This window comes from Formica exsecta, unplaced genomic scaffold (assembly GCF_003651465.1).
Source record: "Formica exsecta isolate Colony F162 unplaced genomic scaffold, ASM365146v1 scaffold11, whole genome shotgun sequence".
In the NCBI taxonomy this organism is placed as follows: domain Eukaryota; kingdom Metazoa; phylum Arthropoda; class Insecta; order Hymenoptera; family Formicidae; genus Formica; species Formica exsecta.
This window is the reverse complement of record NW_021848439.1, coordinates 585,742-607,584: the sequence shown is the minus strand read 5'-3', so window position 1 is coordinate 607,584 and position 21,843 is coordinate 585,742. Positions and strand designations below refer to the sequence as shown.

The 21,843-nt window shown below is 33.1% G+C and overlaps 3 protein-coding genes across 10 annotated transcripts in view; 1 reads left to right on the top strand and 2 right to left on the bottom strand.

Moving 5' to 3' along the window:
* LOC115236058 overlaps positions 1-11,500 on the top strand; it is a 16,164-nt gene extending 4,664 nt beyond the window's left edge. For 2 of the 5 annotated variants that reach the window (XM_029808270.1, XM_029808256.1), the window contains exons 3-20: positions 188-306; positions 477-628; positions 706-1,656; positions 3,072-3,253; positions 3,331-3,370; positions 4,393-4,548; positions 4,940-5,066; positions 5,156-5,362; positions 5,461-5,619; positions 5,694-5,870; positions 6,038-6,189; positions 6,287-6,372; positions 6,535-6,867; positions 6,970-7,237; positions 7,300-7,376; positions 7,462-7,681; positions 7,755-8,170; positions 8,473-9,489. In XM_029808270.1, coding sequence (XP_029664130.1) covers positions 188-306; positions 477-628; positions 706-1,656; positions 3,072-3,253; positions 3,331-3,370; positions 4,393-4,548; positions 4,940-5,066; positions 5,156-5,362; positions 5,461-5,619; positions 5,694-5,870; positions 6,038-6,189; positions 6,287-6,372; positions 6,535-6,867; positions 6,970-7,237; positions 7,300-7,376; positions 7,462-7,681; positions 7,755-8,170; positions 8,473-8,599 — 3,949 coding nt within the window. In that variant the 3' untranslated portion in view covers positions 8,600-9,489. Of the gene's footprint in view, positions 1-187; positions 307-476; positions 629-705; positions 1,657-3,071; positions 3,254-3,330; positions 3,371-4,392; positions 4,549-4,939; positions 5,067-5,155; positions 5,363-5,460; positions 5,620-5,693; positions 5,871-6,037; positions 6,190-6,286; positions 6,373-6,534; positions 6,868-6,969; positions 7,238-7,299; positions 7,377-7,461; positions 7,682-7,754; positions 8,171-8,472; positions 9,490-9,688; positions 9,874-10,214; positions 10,490-10,778; positions 10,918-10,997 lie in introns of those variants that run through there. The other 3 variants (XM_029808285.1, XM_029808262.1, XM_029808279.1) reach the window with 3 other exon arrangements.
* A 126-nt stretch (positions 11,501-11,626) lies between these two features.
* Positions 11,627-18,378, bottom strand: LOC115236094 (1-phosphatidylinositol 4,5-bisphosphate phosphodiesterase-like). 2 transcript variants are annotated; one of them, XM_029808303.1, is made up of 18 exons: positions 18,117-18,287; positions 17,891-17,950; positions 17,638-17,778; positions 17,282-17,361; positions 16,996-17,131; positions 16,524-16,624; positions 16,289-16,455; positions 15,982-16,192; positions 15,648-15,906; positions 15,129-15,549; positions 14,522-14,679; positions 13,888-14,290; positions 13,545-13,715; positions 13,329-13,469; positions 13,002-13,176; positions 12,703-12,906; positions 12,341-12,587; positions 11,627-11,950 (listed from the first exon to the last, which is right to left on the bottom strand). In XM_029808303.1, the coding sequence occupies exons 1-18, from the start codon at positions 18,285-18,287 to the stop codon at positions 11,882-11,884; spliced, it is 3,315 nt and encodes a 1,104-aa protein (XP_029664163.1). In that variant the 3' UTR covers positions 11,627-11,881. The 2 variants fall into 2 exon arrangements, with proteins under 2 accessions (XP_029664163.1, XP_029664153.1); XM_029808293.1 differs by lacking the exon at positions 11,627-11,950 and having other exon boundaries at positions 12,030-12,587; positions 18,117-18,378.
* A 257-nt stretch (positions 18,379-18,635) lies between these two features.
* LOC115235646 (sodium- and chloride-dependent GABA transporter ine-like) overlaps positions 18,636-21,843 on the bottom strand; it is a 13,930-nt gene continuing 10,722 nt past the window's right edge. For 2 of the 3 annotated variants that reach the window (XM_029807558.1, XM_029807570.1), the window contains 7 exons: positions 21,396-21,663; positions 21,093-21,321; positions 20,751-20,863; positions 20,306-20,446; positions 20,015-20,215; positions 19,497-19,673; positions 18,636-19,229 (listed from right to left, as the gene is read on the bottom strand). In XM_029807558.1, the coding sequence (XP_029663418.1) occupies positions 19,059-19,229; positions 19,497-19,673; positions 20,015-20,215; positions 20,306-20,446; positions 20,751-20,863; positions 21,093-21,321; positions 21,396-21,663 (1,300 nt within the window). In that variant the 3' untranslated portion in view covers positions 18,636-19,058. Of the gene's footprint in view, positions 19,230-19,496; positions 19,674-20,014; positions 20,216-20,305; positions 20,447-20,750; positions 20,864-21,092; positions 21,322-21,395; positions 21,664-21,843 lie in introns of those variants that run through there. The other variant, XR_003884069.1, reaches the window with a different exon arrangement.

The window sequence follows — 21,843 nt, the reverse complement described above, 5'->3', positions numbered from 1 at the left end:
TTTAACATATATATATATTTAATATATTTAACATATTAATATCTTGCATGTTTAGTTAGAATAAGATTATGATACTTGTGTGTATGATATGTGTGTGTGCGTGCGCGCGCGTGCGCGCGTGTGTGTGTTTGTGTGTGTGAAACAGTTTTATATATATAAAATATATAAAGTTTATTATTTTTTTCAGACAAAATGTTTTTATAATCAAAACAAATGATATTGCTACAACACAGACCATATTAAAATCTAATACTGTAAATGCACATGTTGTTAATGAAAATATTGTGAGCATTGCAGATAATACAGGTAAATATCAGCAAGTGTTTGTACTATAATCTATTTTATAAAAAATTAAATCTGCAAAGCTATCTTTTATTATATCTTAGTATATTGTATAAATAACAGTTAGTTACTTATACAACAATTCTTTGATATTTTGTTTTACCTATATTACGAATATAAATCTTGTTTTCCAGGTACTAAGGCAGAATGTAAAAATGAAGGACAACAAGCACAATGGGTAAAAATGCAAAATGCTGCTACAACGACAAAACAAACATTGTTGCAAGAAAAAAGTTTAACTGCCGTTATAACTAGAAATAACGTACAAAATAACATTGCATCAACAGTGAGTTCATGTATTGAAGTAATTTTTAGACAAAACTTTAATTTATTCTTTCATGCTTATCATCTAACAACTTTTAGCCACCTCTCTATATAAATTCTGGATCGTTAAGTTCTGGACAAACAGAAAAAAAACTAGTTAAATCTTATCAGAATAAAAATCAACAGTTGTCAAATAACGTACAGGCAGGTGCGGCATCTCAAACTCTAGATAGAGTAAATGCAAGAATTACAATGGAAAATCGAATGCAAAATTCTACTGTGGTAGGAAATTCCAAATCTGCGATGTCCGTCTGCAACAAAGCTGTTAATTCACTGGGACAGACTGTAACTGTAAAGCCAATTCGTGCTTCTAATCCGAATATGTCGCATCAACGGCCTGTAGCCGTAGTTCCTCCCGAGATCTCTAAAACGCCGTCGAGGGTACAACCTCCGGATATGGAGAATTTGAATGAACAAATCAAGCAAGCCAAGATCAAGCATATGCAATTACAACAGCGACAGCATGCCGAGAAATTAAGGTTTCAACAAAATAACGCACAACGACAACATCCTAACACTGCGCAGCATCCAGTTCAATGCCCGTCGAATAATCCTGCACGTCGCTTGACAACCACAAATTCTGTACAACAAAGAACGCAGCAAGTTTCAAACTCTTCGCAAAAGCAACAAATGCAACAAAAATCATCTATGGTAACGTCGTCTCCCTCCTCAGCTGAACATAATATGCACGTTAGTAGTACTAGTATGGAAGTCGATCCTCTGGAATGCGTGCAGGAGAAGATACATGCAATGCAACAGTCTTCTTCACCACAATCGGAACACGAGAATTTAAATGAGAGCGTCGCTTATCTTCAAAAGATTATTAATGATCCATCAACTGCTATAGTTCAACATCAAATTAAAGGAAATGAAGCAAAAATGTTAGTAATATTAGGTACCGGAGAACAGAGATTAATCACGTTTGAGATACCGAAAGAGGACTGCACTGTACACGACCTATTGGATCAGGTACGTGCAGTCTTGGGTCAGGTATGTCTGTATAATGTTGAAGATATGTACATTTGAAAAATAGTACAGAATGATTGATATATTGCTATGTAGTTGGAAGGAAAAAACAGGGAGATTTTAGAATATCACAAAATAATAAATATAATATTCTCACAAGATATTTTCTTTTATTTGTTTAAATGTTTTTCTTTCTTTCTTTCTTTCTTTCTTTCTCTCTCTTTCTTTCTCTCTCTTTCTTTCTCTCTCTTTCTTTCTCTCTCTTTCTTTCTCTCTCTTTCTTTCTCTCTCTTTCTTTCTCTCTCTTTCTTTCTCTCTCTTTCTTTCTCTCTCTTTCTTTCTCTCTCTTTCTTTCTCTCTCTTTCTTTCTCTCTCTTTCTTTCTCTCTCTTTCTTTCTCTCTCTTTCTTTCTCTCTCTTTCTTTCTCTCTCTTTCTTTCTCTCTCTTTCTTTCTCTCTCTTTCTTTCTCTCTCTTTCTTTCTCTCTCTTTCTTTCTCTCTCTTTCTTTCTCTCTCTTTCTTTCTCTCTCTTTCTTTCTCTCTCTTTCTTTCTCTCTCTTTCTTTCTCTCTCTTTCTTTCTCTCTCTTTCTTTCTCTCTCTTTCTTTCTCTCTCTTTCTTTCTCTCTCTTTCTTTCTCTCTCTTTCTTTCTCTCTCTTTCTTTCTCTCTCTTTCTTTCTCTCTCTTTCTTTCTCTCTCTTTCTTTCTCTCTCTTTCTTTCTCTCTCTTTCTTTCTCTCTCTTTCTTTCTCTCTCTTTCTTTCTCTCTCTTTCTTTCTCTCTCTTTCTTTCTCTCTCTTTCTTTCTCTCTCTTTCTTTCTCTCTCTTTCTTTCTCTCTCTTTCTTTCTCTCTCTTTCTTTCTCTCTCTTTCTTTCTCTCTCTTTCTTTCTCTCTCTTTCTTTCTCTCTCTTTCTTTCTCTCTCTTTCTTTCTCTCTCTTTCTTTCTCTCTCTTTCTTTCTCTCTCTTTCTTTCTCTCTCTTTCTTTCTCTCTCTTTCTTTCTCTCTCTTTCTTTCTCTCTCTTTCTTTCTCTCTCTTTCTTTCTCTCTCTTTCTTTCTCTCTCTTTCTTTCTCTCTCTTTCTTTCTCTCTCTTTCTTTCTCTCTCTTTCTTTCTTTCTCTTTCTTTCTTTCTCTCTTTCTTTCTCTCTTTCTTTCTCTCTTTCTCTCTTTCTTTCTCTCTTTCTTTCTCTCTTTCTTTCTTTCTTTCTTTCTTTCTCTCTTTCTTTCTTTCTTTCTCTCTTTCTTTCTTTCTCTCTTTCTTTCTTTCTTTCAATCACATGTTATATGTATATGTATATGAGTTAGTGTATATGTATATGGGTTTGTGTATATGTATATGGGTTTGTGTATATGTATATGGGTTTTAAAGTTATCAATGTGTGATTAAGTAATAATAAATCTGTTTATGATTATCTCATGTATTATATGAAAATTTTTTTAGATAAACATTACATTCTCTGGTAAAATAGCAGTTTCCTTGGTAGATGATCCCACACTGGGCATAAATTACATAGTAGAAGAAGGATCACTTATATCTGATAGCAATGATCATAGTGATTGTAATACTATTCAGGAAGTTGTAAGCTCCACTACAACCATTGAAAGTTTATCACAAAATACCAAGTACGATATCTTAATTGCTTCATATATTGATATTTTTATGTTCTATTACTAAAATGCTAAAATGATAATGTTTTTAGTACATCGGATGAAAACAGTAATGCATCTCTATCAGCTGAGGTAAGATCGCCAATTTATTATAAAGAAACTAGAAGAAAAAAGGATATTGGCATGAAAATTATATTATTGATTTTTTAGTTCTATTTTTACACATAAATATATTTAGAATGACAGAATTCTCCCTCTGTACATTAAAAACGAGATAGATATATATTTAGAAGTTGAAGAGAAAAAGAGGAAAGACTTAAAGTGCAAGAAGTTTAGCTACAAAGAACAAACTATTATATGAGTTTTTTCTGTGAAATACATCAAAATAAATAAGTTTTTTGAATACGATCACTCGTGTTCGATAATATGGATTATTAAAATATATCGAAAACTTTCTATTTTTGATTCGTGAATTAATAAATAGCTGTAAATCTTAGTCAACTATCGTAAGGTTTATTTTCGCTGAAAACTTATTATGACAATTGACCAAGATTTATAGCTATTTATTAATTCACGAATCAAAAATAGAAAGTTTTCGATATATTTTAATAATCCATATTATCGAACATGAGTGGTTGCATTAAAAAAAACTTATTTATATTGATCTAGTTTGCAAGCATAAAACTCATATGATTTCTCGCTCTTGACATCATATTTCAATATGGCTGCAGTGAGGACATAGGAGCCTTAAGTACTGAACTGCATGAAAACCAATACTCGATGATATTTGTATCATGGGCTGATTTTTATCATTAATTTATAAAAAAATATAATTTATGTTATGATTTATATTTATCGTAATATTTTTTATACACTATGCCAATTCCTTTACTTTAATGTTATAATGATAATAGACATTAATATAATATTTATTTAGTTGATATTTGTATGAATGATATATAATATTTTTTTTAAATACGAAGTGGAATAGATAGTATATAATGTAGCTAATAATAATCATACAATACAAATGTGATAATGTCACATTGCTGCAATTGATAAAGATTTTATAATAAATTAAGGGAGTACACCTCCCTAGTATATTATTGAAACAACGTATGCTACAAGTACGAAGTATACCGTGTTATTACTAGGAGCCTATTTTGGTCAAAGGGATGTTTGCTCTCTGTCCACACTGCGGCTACAGTTCACTCCACTTCAACCGATGTGAACGATGTAATACAAAATTAACTGAGGAAGTCAAGTCGATACCTATAGCAAAAAGGAAGGAGACTGGAATGTCTGTCGATGTAAGGATAATGACTGCGGTGCCAGAAGACCGATATTATACTTATTAATGCAATGTTTATCTGTTTTAATGATCGATTGTGTGACTGATCAACGATTAACAAATTTAGATTATTTAAGATATTTGTGTATTAACATTTCTTGATGTAACAAGATGTAAGCGCTCTTATTTCAGCATATGTTATTAAGAAGTGTTTCATGAGATTTAGAAAGAAGAGTTAGTTTTAGAATTAAAACATTCTGTATTATTGCCATATCATTACAGGTCATATTGACAGCAGTTTACAACAATCACCTTAATATATCATATATTTCTATTTCTGTATATAATTTCTTTCATCAGTATTTTTCATGTCATTTGTAATTATATATTACAATTGTATCTCTTTACAGATGTTCTATAAGAAAAATAATGAACGAAATGCCATAAAAACAGAGAAAATGGATCAAGATGGTCCTGTATCCAAACGACCCAGAGGAAAGAGTAGAACTAAACCAAAGCCTATTCATAAAGAGCCAGGTACGAGAATGTATTTAATGTACAAAATATATGCATAACCTTAATGTTTATTTTAATTATTAATGTTTATGTTAATTATTAATTTTTAGAATGTTTGACAATATCGTCTGACGAAGAAGAGGAGGGTAGGATTAAAAAGATTGAAAGTGTTAATAATAATACACCATTAAGCAATGCAAGTAACGCTTTTAACGAAGATATGGACACCATTCTGGAAAAAGAACCAATAATTACAAACACTGCTATTTTTAATTCATATAATGATTATCTGGCGAATATTGAAGCAAGCAGTGAAGGTAAATGTTTTATTAAAAAAGTATATATAATTGAACAATTAAAATATTGACTGATTCCATAAAGATACAGGTATAACAACAGTAATGTAAAATTTTAGGAATTTGTGATAATCAGAGCTTCTTAGATAATGAACAATTACCACAGATTGCTATAGAGTGTCGAACAGTCAGAATAGGTTCTTATAAATATATTCCTCGGGAAAACGTAGTGATTTCCCATAGTGGTGTAAGATTTAGTGTACCTTTGTTAGAAGATGGTAAGTTCATTTTACTTATTATGAAAAGACATTTTATAAAGGCATTTATTTTAAAATATTCTAATATTTTATAGCTACAAGTTTTGTTACTCTGGATGTCAAATCTAAAGATATAGTTAAGCTATTGATCCATTTTGGGAAAACAATGCCGGTATTATTCTTTTATACATCTACAAGTGCAGCCGCCATGATACGTGAATTACTAGGAATGCAAGATCCAAAAGGACCATATTACGATCCTGCTGGAAAAGGTATTTACACAACACAGGAATATTCTTTGTTTCTGTCAAATAATTATTTTCAGCAATATTATTTATTTAATTTTCGTAATTTTTGGCACAACATATGTATTGTACAGAAAAACATAAGATTCTTAACGAAAATAGTTAACATATTTTTTTACCTTATTACTTTTTAGATCATACGCATAGACGTATTACATTATTGTCAGACAAATTACCAGACGATTCGAGACCCAAATTAACGAGTCTGTTTTCACATGGAAATAAAATAGACGAATTGAATCCTAAAGAGGCGAATGATATACTTTTACGAGCATCGCCCAGGGATGTATGTATTTGATTAAATTAGTTTGTTATATATATATATATATATGTAATAATACATACATATATATTCTTATATATGTATTACTTAATCTTTACAGAATCAACAACCATCTAATACTATTACACGAAAACAGAGTCAAAGCTTAGTACCAAATATTGTCAGTGTCAGTGACAGCATTCAAACGTAAGATTTTGATTTAACAATCGATTTTTTATTTTTTAATAATTTAATATTTTATATGCGCAAATACACACAAATAAAATATATTTTGTAATTTTATCTACATAATCTCTGGTATTTTTTTCTTTCTGTACAGTTGAATACAGAAATTGTTTCTTTTTACAGAATAACTGTATATCCACCACCTCCTGCAAAAGGGGGAATAGCCATCAACACTGAAGATTACTTATGCCTTGCGGAAGATCAGTTTTTAAATGACGTGATTATAGATTTTTATTTAAAGTATCTAACCTTAGAGATATTATCAGAATCTGATCAACATAGGACTCATGTGTTCAGTTCGTACTTTTATAAACGCTTGACCAGCCCACATGCTCAAGCTGCCGAAAACATTGTGCCAATGACGCCTGCCGCCAAACGACACGCAAGAGTACAGAAATGGACAAAGAATGTCAATATATTTGAGAAGGATTTTATTATAATTCCTATTAACGAACAGTAAGTATTCCTAGATTTTCGATAATCGAATACACTATATATTTTTATATAATGACAATATAATAATAATATAATAAAATTGTTTTTATAAATTGTTTGTAGCGCGCACTGGTTCTTGGCTATTATTTGTTTTCCTGGACTGGTTGGAAAAGTTTCTACATGTGCTATGAAAACAAACGAAAATGATATTCATAAGACTATGAGAAAAAGTAAAAGGCTGAAAGAAATGAAAACAAAAGCTGTTACAATTGGCTCTACAACTATCACTCCTGTACCTACGACCATAACGATAGATCAACAGGATGATGGATCTGAGAGAGACGAAGCTGAAGGCGACGATGAGGAGATGGAAATGGACAGCGATGAAGAGGTAAAATAAATTTTATTAATGATAATTTTCCCTACTTTGAAACAAATATTTTGCTTACACAGGACGAGACGGAACAACCAGAAGAAGATAAAATCCAACTTCCCATTAAAGTTGAGCAGCAAAAAGAAACTGTCAAAATGTAGGTACATGCACACATACACATAGACAGTGTACAATCCATGCAATTTATCATCAATTAAATATTTGAATAATTTTATTTACAGTCCTTGCATATTGATATTTGATTCGCTTGCTGGCGCCAGTAGAGCACGAGTAGTCGCTACGTTAAGAGATTATTTAAGTTGCGAATATTTTGCTAAACTTGGCATAGAAAAAACATTCTCGAAAGATACTATTAAGGGAGCGTGTCCGAAAGTACCACAGCAATCAAATTTTACTGATTGTGGATTATATGTATTACAGTATGTGGAAAGTTTTTTTAAGGTAAGAATACATACATTATATATATACATATAAAATATGAATATAATTATGAGCTCTTTGTCCCCCTTCTTAGGATCCGATTAAAGATTACACTTTGCCAATTAAAACTTTGAAATCGTGGTTTGAGGAAATTATTGTGACAAGAAAAAGAGAGGAATTATCAAAATTACTAATTAAATTGATGAACAATACCAAAGGGGATAAAACTATCAGTTTGCCTACTGTGAATTTCCCCACGCAAGACGGCAGATTGAAACCGAAGAGTGAAACTCAGACAGACATAAAACCCACGAAGCCGGAGGTGGAGAATAAGAAAAAGCCTACAAATATAGATACAGAAACACGTATTGTCTCGTTTATCGGAGAAAATACTGAATCCTCTAATGAATTCGTTAGTAGTAGAACTTATCAGATCATTCCTTATCCTCTAAGTTCTAACTCTGAGAGTAATACAACAGAAATGAATGTGACTGAACAAAAAACTACGAGGTATAACACAGTATATCTTTTATAGTTTTGTAATTGATAAAAAATTATTTTCCGCACTACTAAAATATGACCATACACAACCGTATGAACCGTTTTCCTGATTCGACTTCCCATTCACCGCAATTCTCCATGGACAAGTTCTCCGGAAACGCTTTTTCCCGAAACGTATTTCCGTACATATCAAAGTGTGATACAATTCTATATAAGAAACTATATGCAAATTTTTTTATTAAAATTTTTTCGTATAATTAAATATAACAACAGCCATATTTTAATATATCAAACATTTTATTCACTTTTAGATCATCGAGTGAAACGATGTCCTATTTAAAAGCTAAACGAATTCCTAGGCTAGTATCAAGAACACAGAATCAAGACGACTCTCCTGCTAAAAAACATAAAGGGGAGTCCTTCAATTCCTGTAAATAAATGTTTTTTTTTCTACAGTGATAAGATTAATGTTAATCCACATTCACGAAATACATGAAATCATTTATTTCAACTTATATAATAAAATATGTAGTTAATTTCTTTATATCGAATAAAACTACAGATTTGATTTCAGATTGTACATCTGGCGTTCCTTTATGTGATTGATCTTATTTACATATACTTTGTAATGATTTATTTAATATCGGTTTATTAGATATACAAGATGTTTTTTTTATATTAATAATAAAGCAAAATGTATCAAATTTTAACAAAGCATCGTTCCGCAGCATCTACGATGTCATTGATGCATTGCGCCACCCAGTTTTCTACGAGAATTTTTATCGATTTTGTATTCGGGGAAACATAAAAGTACGCCTTCAAATTAAATTGTAATATATTTTATAATGAATATAATTTTATCTTTCCGGTATATTTTTTTGAGAGCCGATTATTTTGAATCACATCGGACCAATAGCAACAATTCATTATTGGACGATACTACTACGCTTTGAGACAATTTCAGCGAAGGCTATATTTAAAGCCGCGCGACATACCTATGTAGATATATTCGGTACTCGTAGTTTTAAATAGCCGCTACGTGGAATCTACACTTAATGTGAATATTTCTTGCGTGAAGTATTTATGAAAACCGAAATAATAGTAGCTGATATAAAAAAATAGCCAGCGTGATATATAGTGAACTAACTTCGTAAGTTTTTACATTCTCAATTCATGTCAATTATTAAGTTAGAGAAGAATAATCTGTAGAATTGATAGAAATTAATTATATAATGCGCTTGTGTATGTTTGTCTCTCGTGTTCTTTTATTATTTAATACACATAATTATGTACGAGATACATTTGATAACTATTAATAACAACGATATATTCGTTAATTTGTTTCGATAATTTATAATATAAGAATAGAGAAAAATATCAATTTTTTTTCTATGATATTTAATTACATAACACTATATTAAATGCAAACTATAGATAATTAATGCATAGAGTTATATCGGATGTGCTTTATTGTGCTCGTACGTTTTTATAATGCCGCACTAATTTAAACGTCACGTACTTTAATAGGATAATGCCTGGATCAATAGACTTGATAGTATCTACAACATACATTGGAGTTACGATTTGGATAGCATATTGGCTAAGACTCTATGCATTATTCTATCTTAATTCTTATCCTCTCACGAGGATTCTGGCCCTAGAATTTATAGCTGCGGCTGAACTTTGTGGAGCATGTTTCGAACTCATTATAAGTAAGTTCGTGCGTATGACTCTACAATAATTATTTTCTTTATATCAATATAAAGCCATTGCGGCATTGTAGGATTAATTTTTGATAGACCAGCGCATTTAAAAATGGAATTCGAGCATTACTTAGATTGCAAATATTATTTTATATATTCATCTTTATGTTGTAGATTATTATATATTATGTTAGTATAATTATCCATTTTTTGTATCTATTTTTAAACGTTTGATTAAATTTTTCCACATTAAAATTTTCTATTTTATTATATATCGCACTAGTAACTTATCTTATTTAAGTGCCTCATTCTCCTTCGGAAATGTTAAACTTGTCTCTAAAACTAAACAGTTGCGGACAATTGGGGAGTATGGATGTACGCGCTTTATCTGTTCTTACTAACGATTTGGTGGTCAATGAACTGGGATGAGGCTTCAGCGTGTCCTTATACACATATGGAGGATGTAGTTGTAGGTAAAAAACCCTTGGGTGTCGCTTTTCTGTCGATATGTGCAGAATTGGCCGGCGGTCTCATCATATTCAAATATATTCAAATGTTGTGGGCGCTTCAACTTGTTTCTACGCACAAGAACAGGGCCTATGAAGATTGCACTACTGATTTACAGGCAAGAGCAATCGCGTTTGATCTCACAGCAGTATTTAATTCGCATATAAATGTGCTATCTCATTAAATGAAATATTAGCTTTTATGTCACACTCTTATCCCACACAAATTATACTTTCAAATATTATAAATTTATTTTTACATATATATACATATTTATATTATAATTAAATTGTATTATAATTTATACGCGTGGTATATTATATATTATTACATAATATGTAGTGTGTGCTCTTATAGCTTAGAACAATTTTATTATTAAATTGATGAAAATGTAACGCGATTTTTAGGTGTCTGTTATAATTGGAGCATTTGTGGAATGTATTGCAACATGTATATGTAGAGTGGTATCCCATGTATTGGGTGATTTAAATCCGAGGTTTAGTATGGTCATTGATGCTTTCGTGGGGACGGCTTTGGTGGTTGCAGGTGGGCGAATCAATACGTCACACGATATAAAAATGTGAATTTATCTTTATAATTTTTTCGATGCATACGATGTATTTCAGCTTTCAATTATACCGGTGGTTACTTCAATCCCGTTTTGGCGACTTCTCTAAAATACGGTTGTCTGGGAACCACGTCTACGGAGCATATAATAGTTTATTGGATTGGAGCGTGTATCGGGTCTGTTGCCTCTTTACGCGTGTACCGTATGCCGTTTGTTCAAAACTACATTCAACTGCAGGAGAATACGGATGCTGTATATTCTTAGATAAAATTTATATAAAAGGATTTTTAAACAATTTTATAGATGCCCGGTATTTATAATTATGACTTTTATTTAATAACATATTTCTTGCTTTCCATTAACGTACAAAAAAAAACTAATTGTGTACAAAATTACGTGCCAAACAATAGTATTATACATTCCGATTGTGATTATCGTTAATAATTATACAGCTGCGCACAATCTTGGAAGATGAAACAAAAAAGAAATGCCTTAAGATTTTGTTGAACTGTATTAATAAATATTAAAAAAATATATTATATAACATATTGTCGTGTGTGTGAAAATACGTTCTTACCTTTGCAATTTCTTCTCAAAAATTAATGAAAAAATTTAATATGTACGTATAATTGAAGAGAATTCATGATGGGATATTTTGATAAAATATTTCTTAAACGTCATTTTTTCATTTATCGAGAGATATATATATTGATAGATACATAGATATTATCAATAATTAATAAATTTTATATGACAAATTACAAGCAGTTAAAAAAAATAATTTATATATAATAATTATGGTATATATATACATATCAAAACGTGTGAGTAATGTATAATTATAAAAAATATAAAAATACGTACATAACACAAAATATATATATAAGATAACAATAGATAATAATAATAAGTATGATGATTTTTTAGGAAACATTGAAGAAGTTATATATAAAGCTCCATCTTAGGCAATAAGTCATATTCAATCGCTTCATTCTTGTACATCTCAATATTCTGCAACATGATCAACAGATGTGCATTATATATTTCCAAGTGACGTAAATTTCATAAATAAGTTATGCAATTTTTTTTATTTCTTTATTATTTATTCAATTATTTATTATGTACTACTAATTAATTATTTATCTTCTCTATTCATAGATGTTGGACAATACAACAAAATATTTAATAATATCGTGATTTTTTTCTTCACTCGTAATGTAAAACAGAATCAAATTTCAGAACAGGAAACTATAATTAAAAATGCTTACTCTAAAAGCAAGAAAAAAATAGAATGCTAATATTGGTCCCTGTAATCCAATTGCAAAGAACTCGGCATCTTCTTTTATTTAAAAAATTAGCATATTTGTTACAGCAAATTTTTATCACTACGCATAGGCCTACCGCGTCGATATCCTTGTCCAAATCTGCCACTTGTTTTTCGTGCGTAACCTTCAGCTTTTCCTTTTCACGACCCTGCTTGATCTCCATAGTTTTTCTCTCATCCATAAATTTCTTTGTGTTTTGTTGCTTCTTTTCACGAAGCCGCCTATCCTTGTCACCCTTCGTTTTCAAAGTCTTGTCGTTCATTATCTCTTTCGCCGTTTCCACAGATATTTTCGCTTGATTGGCATTCATTTCCTTAGCGTCTCTGCAAAATCAACGTGTAATTTCGCGTGAGAAAAGATCGTGACAAATCAAAATTTATATCATTGCGAGAGCATCAATCAGCGAGTGTTATATAATCAATTAAAACGTGAACCAACTTGTCGTGTTTCGCCTGCATCTGTTTAACTTGTGTGGCTTGCACGACCTCGATCAGTCTCTTTAATTCGTCACGAGAGCCTTGCGTTTGATTCTTCAATAATTCCCATTCCTCCTTCCTCTGCTTCTCCATCATAGCGGACCATTGAGCCGTTTGTTCGCTTATAACTTTCTTCACATTAGCGTCTTGCGCCAACGAATTTTTGCTAAAAATGTCAAGGATACAAATTTCTCACATATTTCTCTTCTTTTTCTCGACACAGAATTATTAATTAAGTAGAAAATATCAACGTAAACGCACTCTTTTCCTTTAGTTAGCTTCTCGATGGCACTGCAATGATTCTTCTGCATGGTTTGTCTTTCCTTCATATGCTTTTTTCTCATGGCATCCAATTCTTTCTGATGCTTTTTGCCGGGTTTGAAACCTTTTTCTTTTTTCAAGAATTCTAGCGTGACAGGTTCCAATTTTAGTTCCTCTAAAATTATATAATAAAGATTGCACACACGTTTAATATAATTTCCTTATCGTTCTCTTATTGTTTAATTTGATATCATCTTTTTTTTTCAAACCAATATAAAAAAAAAAAAAAATAGACGCGATCGTATCTTTTATATGACTTTGTTATACCCCTTTTTGTCTCTTCCTCCTTCTTCTTCTTAGCTTCAGCCTTGGCATCCGTCTGTTCTATTCCGAGCCCCTTCATCGTTTCGCTCTGCTTCTCACTAGCCTTGCTAAAACCACCCGGATCCGACAAGGCAGCCATAAAATCTGGAATTGGAAGCGGGCTTGAGCGAAAGCGCCGCGAAAAATAGTACTATTTTCGAGCCGCGCTTCAAGCGTTACCTTCGAATCCATCGGGGACATAAATCTTCAGTTCTATGTTGCAAAAGAGCATCGGCAACGCCATCGGGAAGTTTGCTTCAGTCTTTAAAGAGATGTGTCTGTAGCCGGCCTGAAGACCGTCCAAAGGTAAGATTCGTTGCCCAAGCAACTTGCCATTCTCTTCATACACGCCTGCGTAAAATAAAACATGATTAAAAATTATATTCTGTTTATAGATGGCAATATTTATCTATTCACAAGGTTTAAAAGAGGATATTTTTTTATTTAGGAGAAATTTGCTTTATATATTATGATAGATACATTTCTATATAAAAAAATAGAAGAAAAAATAGAATCTCAGTACCAATTCTGAGCACCGCCAAGTCGGGAAGCACGACCTTTCGAAATAAGAATGGCTCCTCGTTGTAGACCGGATTCAGACCGTTCGCCGGCACCATTCGTGTTCTGAATTCTTTCTTAATTGTGTCTGCCGGTAGACCGTACATATCAACTTCCACGTACGTGCCCACCTTCTTGTCCGACAAGAATTGTCCGGCTATGATTTGAACCGCGCATTGCGCGGTGATGATACCGTCGACGTCCTCGGAAAAAGGATCGAAGCTTCGATCAGGTCTTCGCATGAAGTCGGGCTTCAGCAGGTAGCCCGTAGTCCCGTTGTACTCGAATTTCCCCTGATTGAGCTGTATCGGCAGATCCGGGGTTTGGAAATTCAAAGCTACCATCTGGCAGCCAGCGTTCCAGAAGACCTAGATAAATTGCGAGCGTATTGCATGAAAAAGTAATTATAAAATGAAAAAATTTATTAATTTTCTCTCGATTTATAGATAGATAACAGAGATCGAATAAATATAATAGTTAGCAATATACGCGAGTACGAGACTTTTGACGCAGCCTGTATATTGTTAGATAACGGGAATACATGAGTAATAACTCCACGGGGAATTTGAACGCGTTTGTGTTATTATTATAGCTGTTACCTGAGGCATGTAATTCGAGGAATCAGCCCTCGTGCCCTTTGGATATATTCGACTCATTTGCCGCTTGTTGTAATTAACGAACTCGACGGAGTGAGTTTTCAGATAGTTAAGAGCGGCGGTCTCGGAAAACGAAGACATATTATGATGTATATTCTTGCCTAGAACGTCGGGGTTGAGACATTAGTACATGTCGCGTGTGTGACTCGTGTACACGCTCGTATATACGTTCACTCATTTAATCCTTCTTAAGTCAGGATACATGTTTTGCCATTCGCCATTTCGGTTAACTTGAAATATACTTTTATATATAAAAATTGCAAAGGAACGTAGCATAAAAAATTCTTTACATTCTTTTAAATTTATATATTTATTGAAGATTTTTTTTGTAGTTTTATAAAATCTTATTAGAGTGCTTCCTAAGAAAAGTTAAAGACAGTACTTTAAAAGTGACACAATTGAATAGGTTCTTGAAATGATTATAGATTTGTTAGTTTGTTAACTATTCTGATATAGTTAATTAGAAAAATATGATATTTTTAAGAATTATATAAAATTACTATTAAAAAGATAGGTGTAGAAATTTCTATTGTATTGATATACCACGTACTCTCTGCCGCTTCAAAACTCTGAAACTTTATTGGTTGCGCGTAGTTTATCATCGAGGAAAGTAAAGGGTGAACCCGCATAGTGCTGCTCGTGTATTGAGTCACTTGTACCTCCTCGGTTCCCTCGCCCAAATATATCGAAGACAATTCCAGAAATTTTTTACTTTTCCAGAGAGAGGGAAAACGACTTAGTTTTCGTTTCTCTAAAAATTCATTAATGTAATTAATAACCTTTGGCGGCTCCGGAGGTGGAGCAACTGCGGGTGCGCTGGCATCTTCTACATCTTCATCTTTGTCTTCGAATTGTCCGGCACGGAAAAGCTCGAGCTCGACTTTTTCCACATCTGGTTTCAACCGCTTGTTCTTTATTAATATCTTGCGTTTCAATTCACATGGTGGAGGGAGAGGACACCCTGGCTCGAGCTGGAAAAATGTATTTACGAGGTATTGAATATTAATTTACTAACTGATTTATAAAAATAATTATTAAACGTGATGTTCTCACGATACGTATCACTTACAGGATAATCTTTCAGGGGCTCCTTTAGCAACAGATCGCCGAATATCTCGTCGCAATATTTTGCCAGCTTATATTGCTGTTTCATGCAGCAATGATTCTCGAAGCTTAAAATCACAGGATACTCGGTAGTGACAAATGCAGTGTCTCTTATAGCGTAGATCACATCCTTGAAGAGGATGTCGGTACACATAGCTTTGCCATGGGTTATGATGGGCTCCTCGTCTTCGCCCTTACCATCCCAACAATCCAACTCGACGCATCTAAAATCGAAATAAATCTTCTTTTATTATACAGAATAATTTTTTTTATCAATATTATAGTTAAACAAACAGTACCTGCAACCAGCAAGCAGAACTTGTCGATACATTTCAACGGTGCTCTTGCCACCGATTTGGCGACCGCTGAGGTAAGTGTTGTGGCTTGAATTAATGTAATAATGTGAGAGCGGTTGGTCCATCTCCATCCATTCATCTAATTTGTCTAAAAACACCGGCGCATTTTCATCCGACATTAAATACCGTATAAAGCCATCTTTCGTCAACTTTTCTGTGTGCAAAGTTAAATGAGGAATATTAGATTTTTTTTTTTCGATATCAAAATTAATGGTGGTAAAATAAAATTAAACTTGTCAGAGAAGCTCACTTTCCGCTTTCATTTTTTCGTCCATCTCGTAGTCATTGATGATTTCCGTGCATCTCTTCTCAGTGTACAAAGGATACAAGATTTCGTTGAGCCGTGGATCCCTCTGTTTCGTATTCATAAATTCCACGAGTTGCAACAAATTTATAGTGTCGACTTTTCCTTTTGTACTGTAAAGCGAAAACGATGACGTTTGCTTCGTAACGCGTGATATAACCGTCTGATTGTAAGTACTTACATTGATTGAAAAAGTTCTTCGATATCATTTCTAGGACAAATCTTAAAGTACAAACTGTAGAACTTATCGAACGTGAAAGCCTCAGGCTCTATTTTATCGTTCTAAAACGTAAAAGATTGCGGTTGGCGAAATATATTGTATTTTTGTTAGTTATTTGAAAAATTTGATGTGATTTCTCGCGTACAAATCCTCTTTAATAATTCTTTCTAGTAAACACTAAAATTTTCAAATAACACTAAAATAGTAGTTAAATAACGAGTGAATTTTATACATATACGAGATATCACATAACATTTTTATGAACTCATTTTTACGAATATCATTTGAGAGTAAAACATTTTTATTATTGAATTAATAAAACAACACGCCGAAAAAGTTATATCATTAATTGAAGATGGCTTTCTAGTTAAATTGTCGATAGCGTTTAATTGAGAGTTTTTCTTTCTACAAATTCTCGTATTTAAAGACTCACCTTTCCATTGGGCAAACCCAGTTCCGATAATCCTTGATAAACAAGTTTCTCGGTCTTTCCAGATGCAAAAGTCTTTGATATCACTTTCACAGGGACCTTTCCTTTTGGATCGACTTGAAAACTTAGCCGCATCCAACTGGCAGATTCGATCAGAGTCAGGTTTTATGTAATGATCAAAGGAAAAACATACCGTTAACGTTTAGACACCTATTTTATTATATTTTTATATTTTATATTTATTATATTTTTGTAAAGCTATATTAAATTTGAATTAATAAATACATACTGCTTCATAAGCTGTGTCGTCGGACAAATGTTAGACGCTTTTGTGTTATGCGTAATTAAACGCAAAGCAATCTGCCAATCCTGAATTAATCACAGGTCAGAAATATATATAAAATATAAAGAATAAGATGTATCGATCATATTAGTGATGAAGTAACATAAGTTTAAAATAGACGTAATTAAGTAAAATGAAGAGAAGAAATGTGTAATTAAATACGAACATAATTTGGTCGCGACTTTGAAGCAGAAAATTAATAACTGTCAACAACACTCTGTCAATTGAATTTATAGATTTTTTGAAGCTTGTATTTACGCATATAAATATTAATCAATGCTTCTCAATTTTTTAATTATTACCTTAGCTGTTTGTGCATCCGGACATACAATATGCTGATAATGGATGTTTGTATAATCTACTCCAGAACATATAGTTAAACTTTTTTCGTCCAACTGCTCCAACGTTCCATGTTTACTTAATTTGTTGCATAATTTTGGCTCCTAGACAAACCAATCATCCATCGTTATTTAATATAATACAAATTATTAAAATTATTATTTATTATAATTTTTTTTAGTCTCGCGCGAATTGTTTTTTCTTTTCAAAATTTACCTTTGGCGTGCCTCCGTAACGAATGTCGCTTACTTGAGCCAATTCTATGACATCTCCGTCCTATCGAAAAATCGTGAGTAATTTATACGCGCATTTTTTTGTTGGAAACTAATAGTAACCCGAAAAAAAATGGATTTATGTAATTATACATATAAGATTGATCGGTCCATTTTTTTTCGGGAAAATATTTATCTATTTAGAGAGATGCAGGTAAAAACTGTGCTACCTTGCCGTCGCTTTTCCAATAGATAAAGAACCCGTACTCGTCGGCTTTGAATAGGCAATTCGGCTCGTATTCGGTCGTCTCTTTATCTTCGAACCATCGATCGAATACCGCGCCCTTCGTCAAGAGCTCCGGTACTTCGATGCGCCAATTAAATTCGAACTTCTTTGTCATGTCTCGGTAAGTTTAAGCGGAACGCTATTGAGGTAAACTTTGACGTGAGCTAGTCCAATACTCGAATGAGATAGTGTCACCGCGGCACTCGTGTCCCAGGGAATGCATAATGCAATTAGTTATATCTAATTTACCGTATAAGGATTCAATGCGATCGAAACCCGCTGCGTAACGGAGATTCTAAACTTATATAAGCGCATTGTTATGTCGAAATCCGCTCTCCATATTGTATGGTTGCTTAATAGCCAAATATATGCAATGTGCAAATGATTAAGGGAAAAGAGTGAATGTGACATCAATAAATTTGATTAAATATTATTAAAAGAGTTAAATCGAGAAAAATACACATTCTTGGACAATACATAATTTATTAAAATTATATGATTAACAATGTTATACACGTATCGATTGCGATATATACAGGAATAGGATCCTACTTTGAATCAGTGCTGGTCTATAATCTCTATCACATGGCAATGGCGCAAAGAACAATAGTTTATACAATAAGTGTAATAACACACGTTAGCATATAATTCTATCTTAATGACTCTTTTGCAAGTAATTGCTATCCTTTGTAACGAGTATAAATAGTGGAATGTTAATTGCCGCGCAACTGGTGTAATGATTCGTGATAAAAATAATTTATGATAAGAATAAAACGATATTTGAAAATAAAACGATGTTAAATAATTATTCCTCAGAACAATTTTGACTTGTGGACACGAGTTAATTGTAATTATGAAAATTTAATTGCTCTTATGCATTACGTTATCACATCTGAGGCTTTAGTAGATAATGTGAATTTAATTGTATGGAAGTATTCATGTCTGTTTGAGGTTCCTTGAGAATGTCCTCCTCCAGATTGTGCATAGGCTCCATGCAGTATTCCTGACCGCAAACTTTGCACGCTTCGAAATGCGGCTTAATGGAATTCTTGAGTCTCTGCAAATAACATTTCTTTATAGAATACAAAATGCAATCCCTTTAATTTTTATATACTGTGCCCTAGTATTTTCTATTAGATATTATTCTGTATATTATTGTATAAGATATGTGTTTCGTAATATTAGATTTTCAAAGTAGATAATTAAATTCTATGAAGGATTAATCAATTTGCCTATAAATGATCAAATTCTACGAAGAATTTAATTATCTATAGGCAAACTGATCTTGTGGTTATCCAACAATGTACAACAAAATTCGACGTACCTCGGCGAACGTGACACCATCCGCTCGGACAAATACGTAAACGGCAAAAGCGGGAATGCAAATTAAGGAGAGAGACGCGATGCCCCATCCGATCGCCTCTGCCCACCATGGATACGTGTAGTCACCGTTGTGGTAGGTCGGTGGCTCGTAATCAATTAAGCTGAATACCCATACAGCCTGAGGAGGATGAGATAATTATGAAAATGCTAGCCGTGTTTTAAAGATCGCCGACTGCATCAAAAATGCTGAGCGTAACGTAACAAGAAACGGGGTTTAAAAGTGGGCAATTATATCCACGCAATCGTTATTTCCGAGGAAAAACAAAGCACTTTATATTTCTTTGAAGATATCAATTGCGCGCGAATAATTGCTCGTCTTTAATCCCAGTTCCACGTTTTGTCGCATTCCACTCAATACAATCATTTGTCTCAAATATTGCCTTTTATACATAGTTTCGATTCCGTTTGAAAACGAGAATCTGATTATAATAAGAAATATTCATCGATAGTCTTGCATACCATTATGAGTAGAGGTGCAGCGAAGAACCAACAGAACCGAAAGTACATCGAGGGCATGTGTCCGGTCATTTCTTTAACGTTATTGCACAGTCGCCGCACGCCGTAAAGCCAAGAGATAGCGATTACCTCGAAGAACGCCAAAAACATAATGGATATCGACGCGGCGTAATGATCTATCAGTTGGAAGAAATAAATACCACCCTGAGGCAGTCGGGAAATTAAGTAAGAGATAAACATCTAGTTTCGTATTATCATATAAGAATCGAATCGATTCGACGTCTCTGATTCTACCTGTGTGACATTCGGCAATCCGAATAAGAACGAGACGACGCATATGAGAAGAACCAACACTTCGTGACAGAGAAGATGACGCTTCACCCACTTTGGGAAACCATCTTGGATCGACGTAACGACCACTTCAACAACGGCAAACTGAAATCGCAAAGTTTACGTAACACCCGTTAAAACTATTACGATCTCTAAAATAGAAAGTTTGTAAAAATATATAATTTGCATCTATGTTAAGCGCGATTGAGCAAAACTCTGAGATTTAATTTCAAATTTTTTATTCAACTCACGATTAATGCTATTTGTACTTCCACAGATTTTTATATTGAAATACAGTTTGACAATAACAGTCGAGTTTATTTGTCAAGTTATTAATCAAGTTTATAATGTATGCATGGCTTGAAAGGAAACGTGTGTTTTTTTATACACACATCCTGTACATACTTACTTGACTGTTCAACGAAAGGCAGACCAGCATGAAGAAAAATAGTACAGCCCAGAATTGAGAAGCTGGCATCTTGCCTAGCGCTTGCGGATAGATGACGAAGACTAGACCAGGTCCTTGAACGGAAATTATGATTTATCTATAAAATGTCAGGCAGAGAATTAATCTGACGATGCAAAGTGGCGAGAAAAAAATAGAAAAAAAATGTACATAGCTCTTCGTAACATATAATGTGATATTATATATATATTTTTTTTTTATATATTATATATACATAATATATGTATATATATTTTTACATTTTTAACCTGACGCAAACTTCTATTTCTAATTCTATATACGTACCGTCAGTCAGGACATCTTCGACGGACATGTTTTGCTCCAGCGCTATATTGCCGATCGTGGCGAAAGAGAATATCCCAACTACTAGACTGCTCAAGGCGTTTATCAGCGAAACAGCGATGGTATCTACCAAGACCGTGTTGTGAAATCTGTTGTAACTCGCGAAACATATCATCGATCCGAAAGCAATACCTACAGAATTGAAGACTTGTGCTGCAGCATTTATCCAGACCTAAATAAAATTAATAATAACAATATAATAATCCTTTCTTTTCTAACGAAAAATTAATTATTTTTTCAGAATACCTTGGCATCGCCGAGCAATTCCCAGCGTGGATGAAAAAAGAATCGCAGACCTTTCGCGGCTCCCTCCAGGGTGAGGGAACGCGTGAGGAAGACGATGATCAGGAGGAAAGGTAACGTTGCTGTGAGATACCTTACGCGCGCTGACGACTTGATGGATTTCCAAATGGAAAAATATACCATGATCCACGCGGTTATCAAGCACGCCGCAAGTTCCCATCTCAAGATCCCTGGTTCTTCGATGCCGCTACTAATTTGCAGGACTTTCTTGCTAAGTAGAAAAGTATAACTATTTTTTTTTCAGATATTTCGAGATTGCGTACTACGCGTGTGTATTTTATAAAATTTTTTATAAATAATATAATAATCAAATTCTTTTTAATTCCTTTTTAGAAATAGTGCGTGGATATCTTGTTAGTACGTAATATTACAAAAATAATATGAATTAATA

Excerpts from the sequence above, each read along its gene's own strand:
- LOC115236094 (XM_029808293.1), bottom strand. The coding sequence starts at position 18,287 with ATGACAAAGAAGTTCGAATTTAATTGGCGCATCGAAGTACCGGAGCTC. Across the intron at positions 17,951-18,116 it reads ATTGGAAAAGCGACGGCAAG|GACGGAGATGTCATAGAATT; the intron begins GTAGCACAGTTT and ends ATTTTTCGATAG. Across the intron at positions 16,625-16,995 it reads TGGGTTTGCCCAATGGAAAG|AACGATAAAATAGAGCCTGA; the intron begins GTGAGTCTTTAA and ends TTTACGTTTTAG.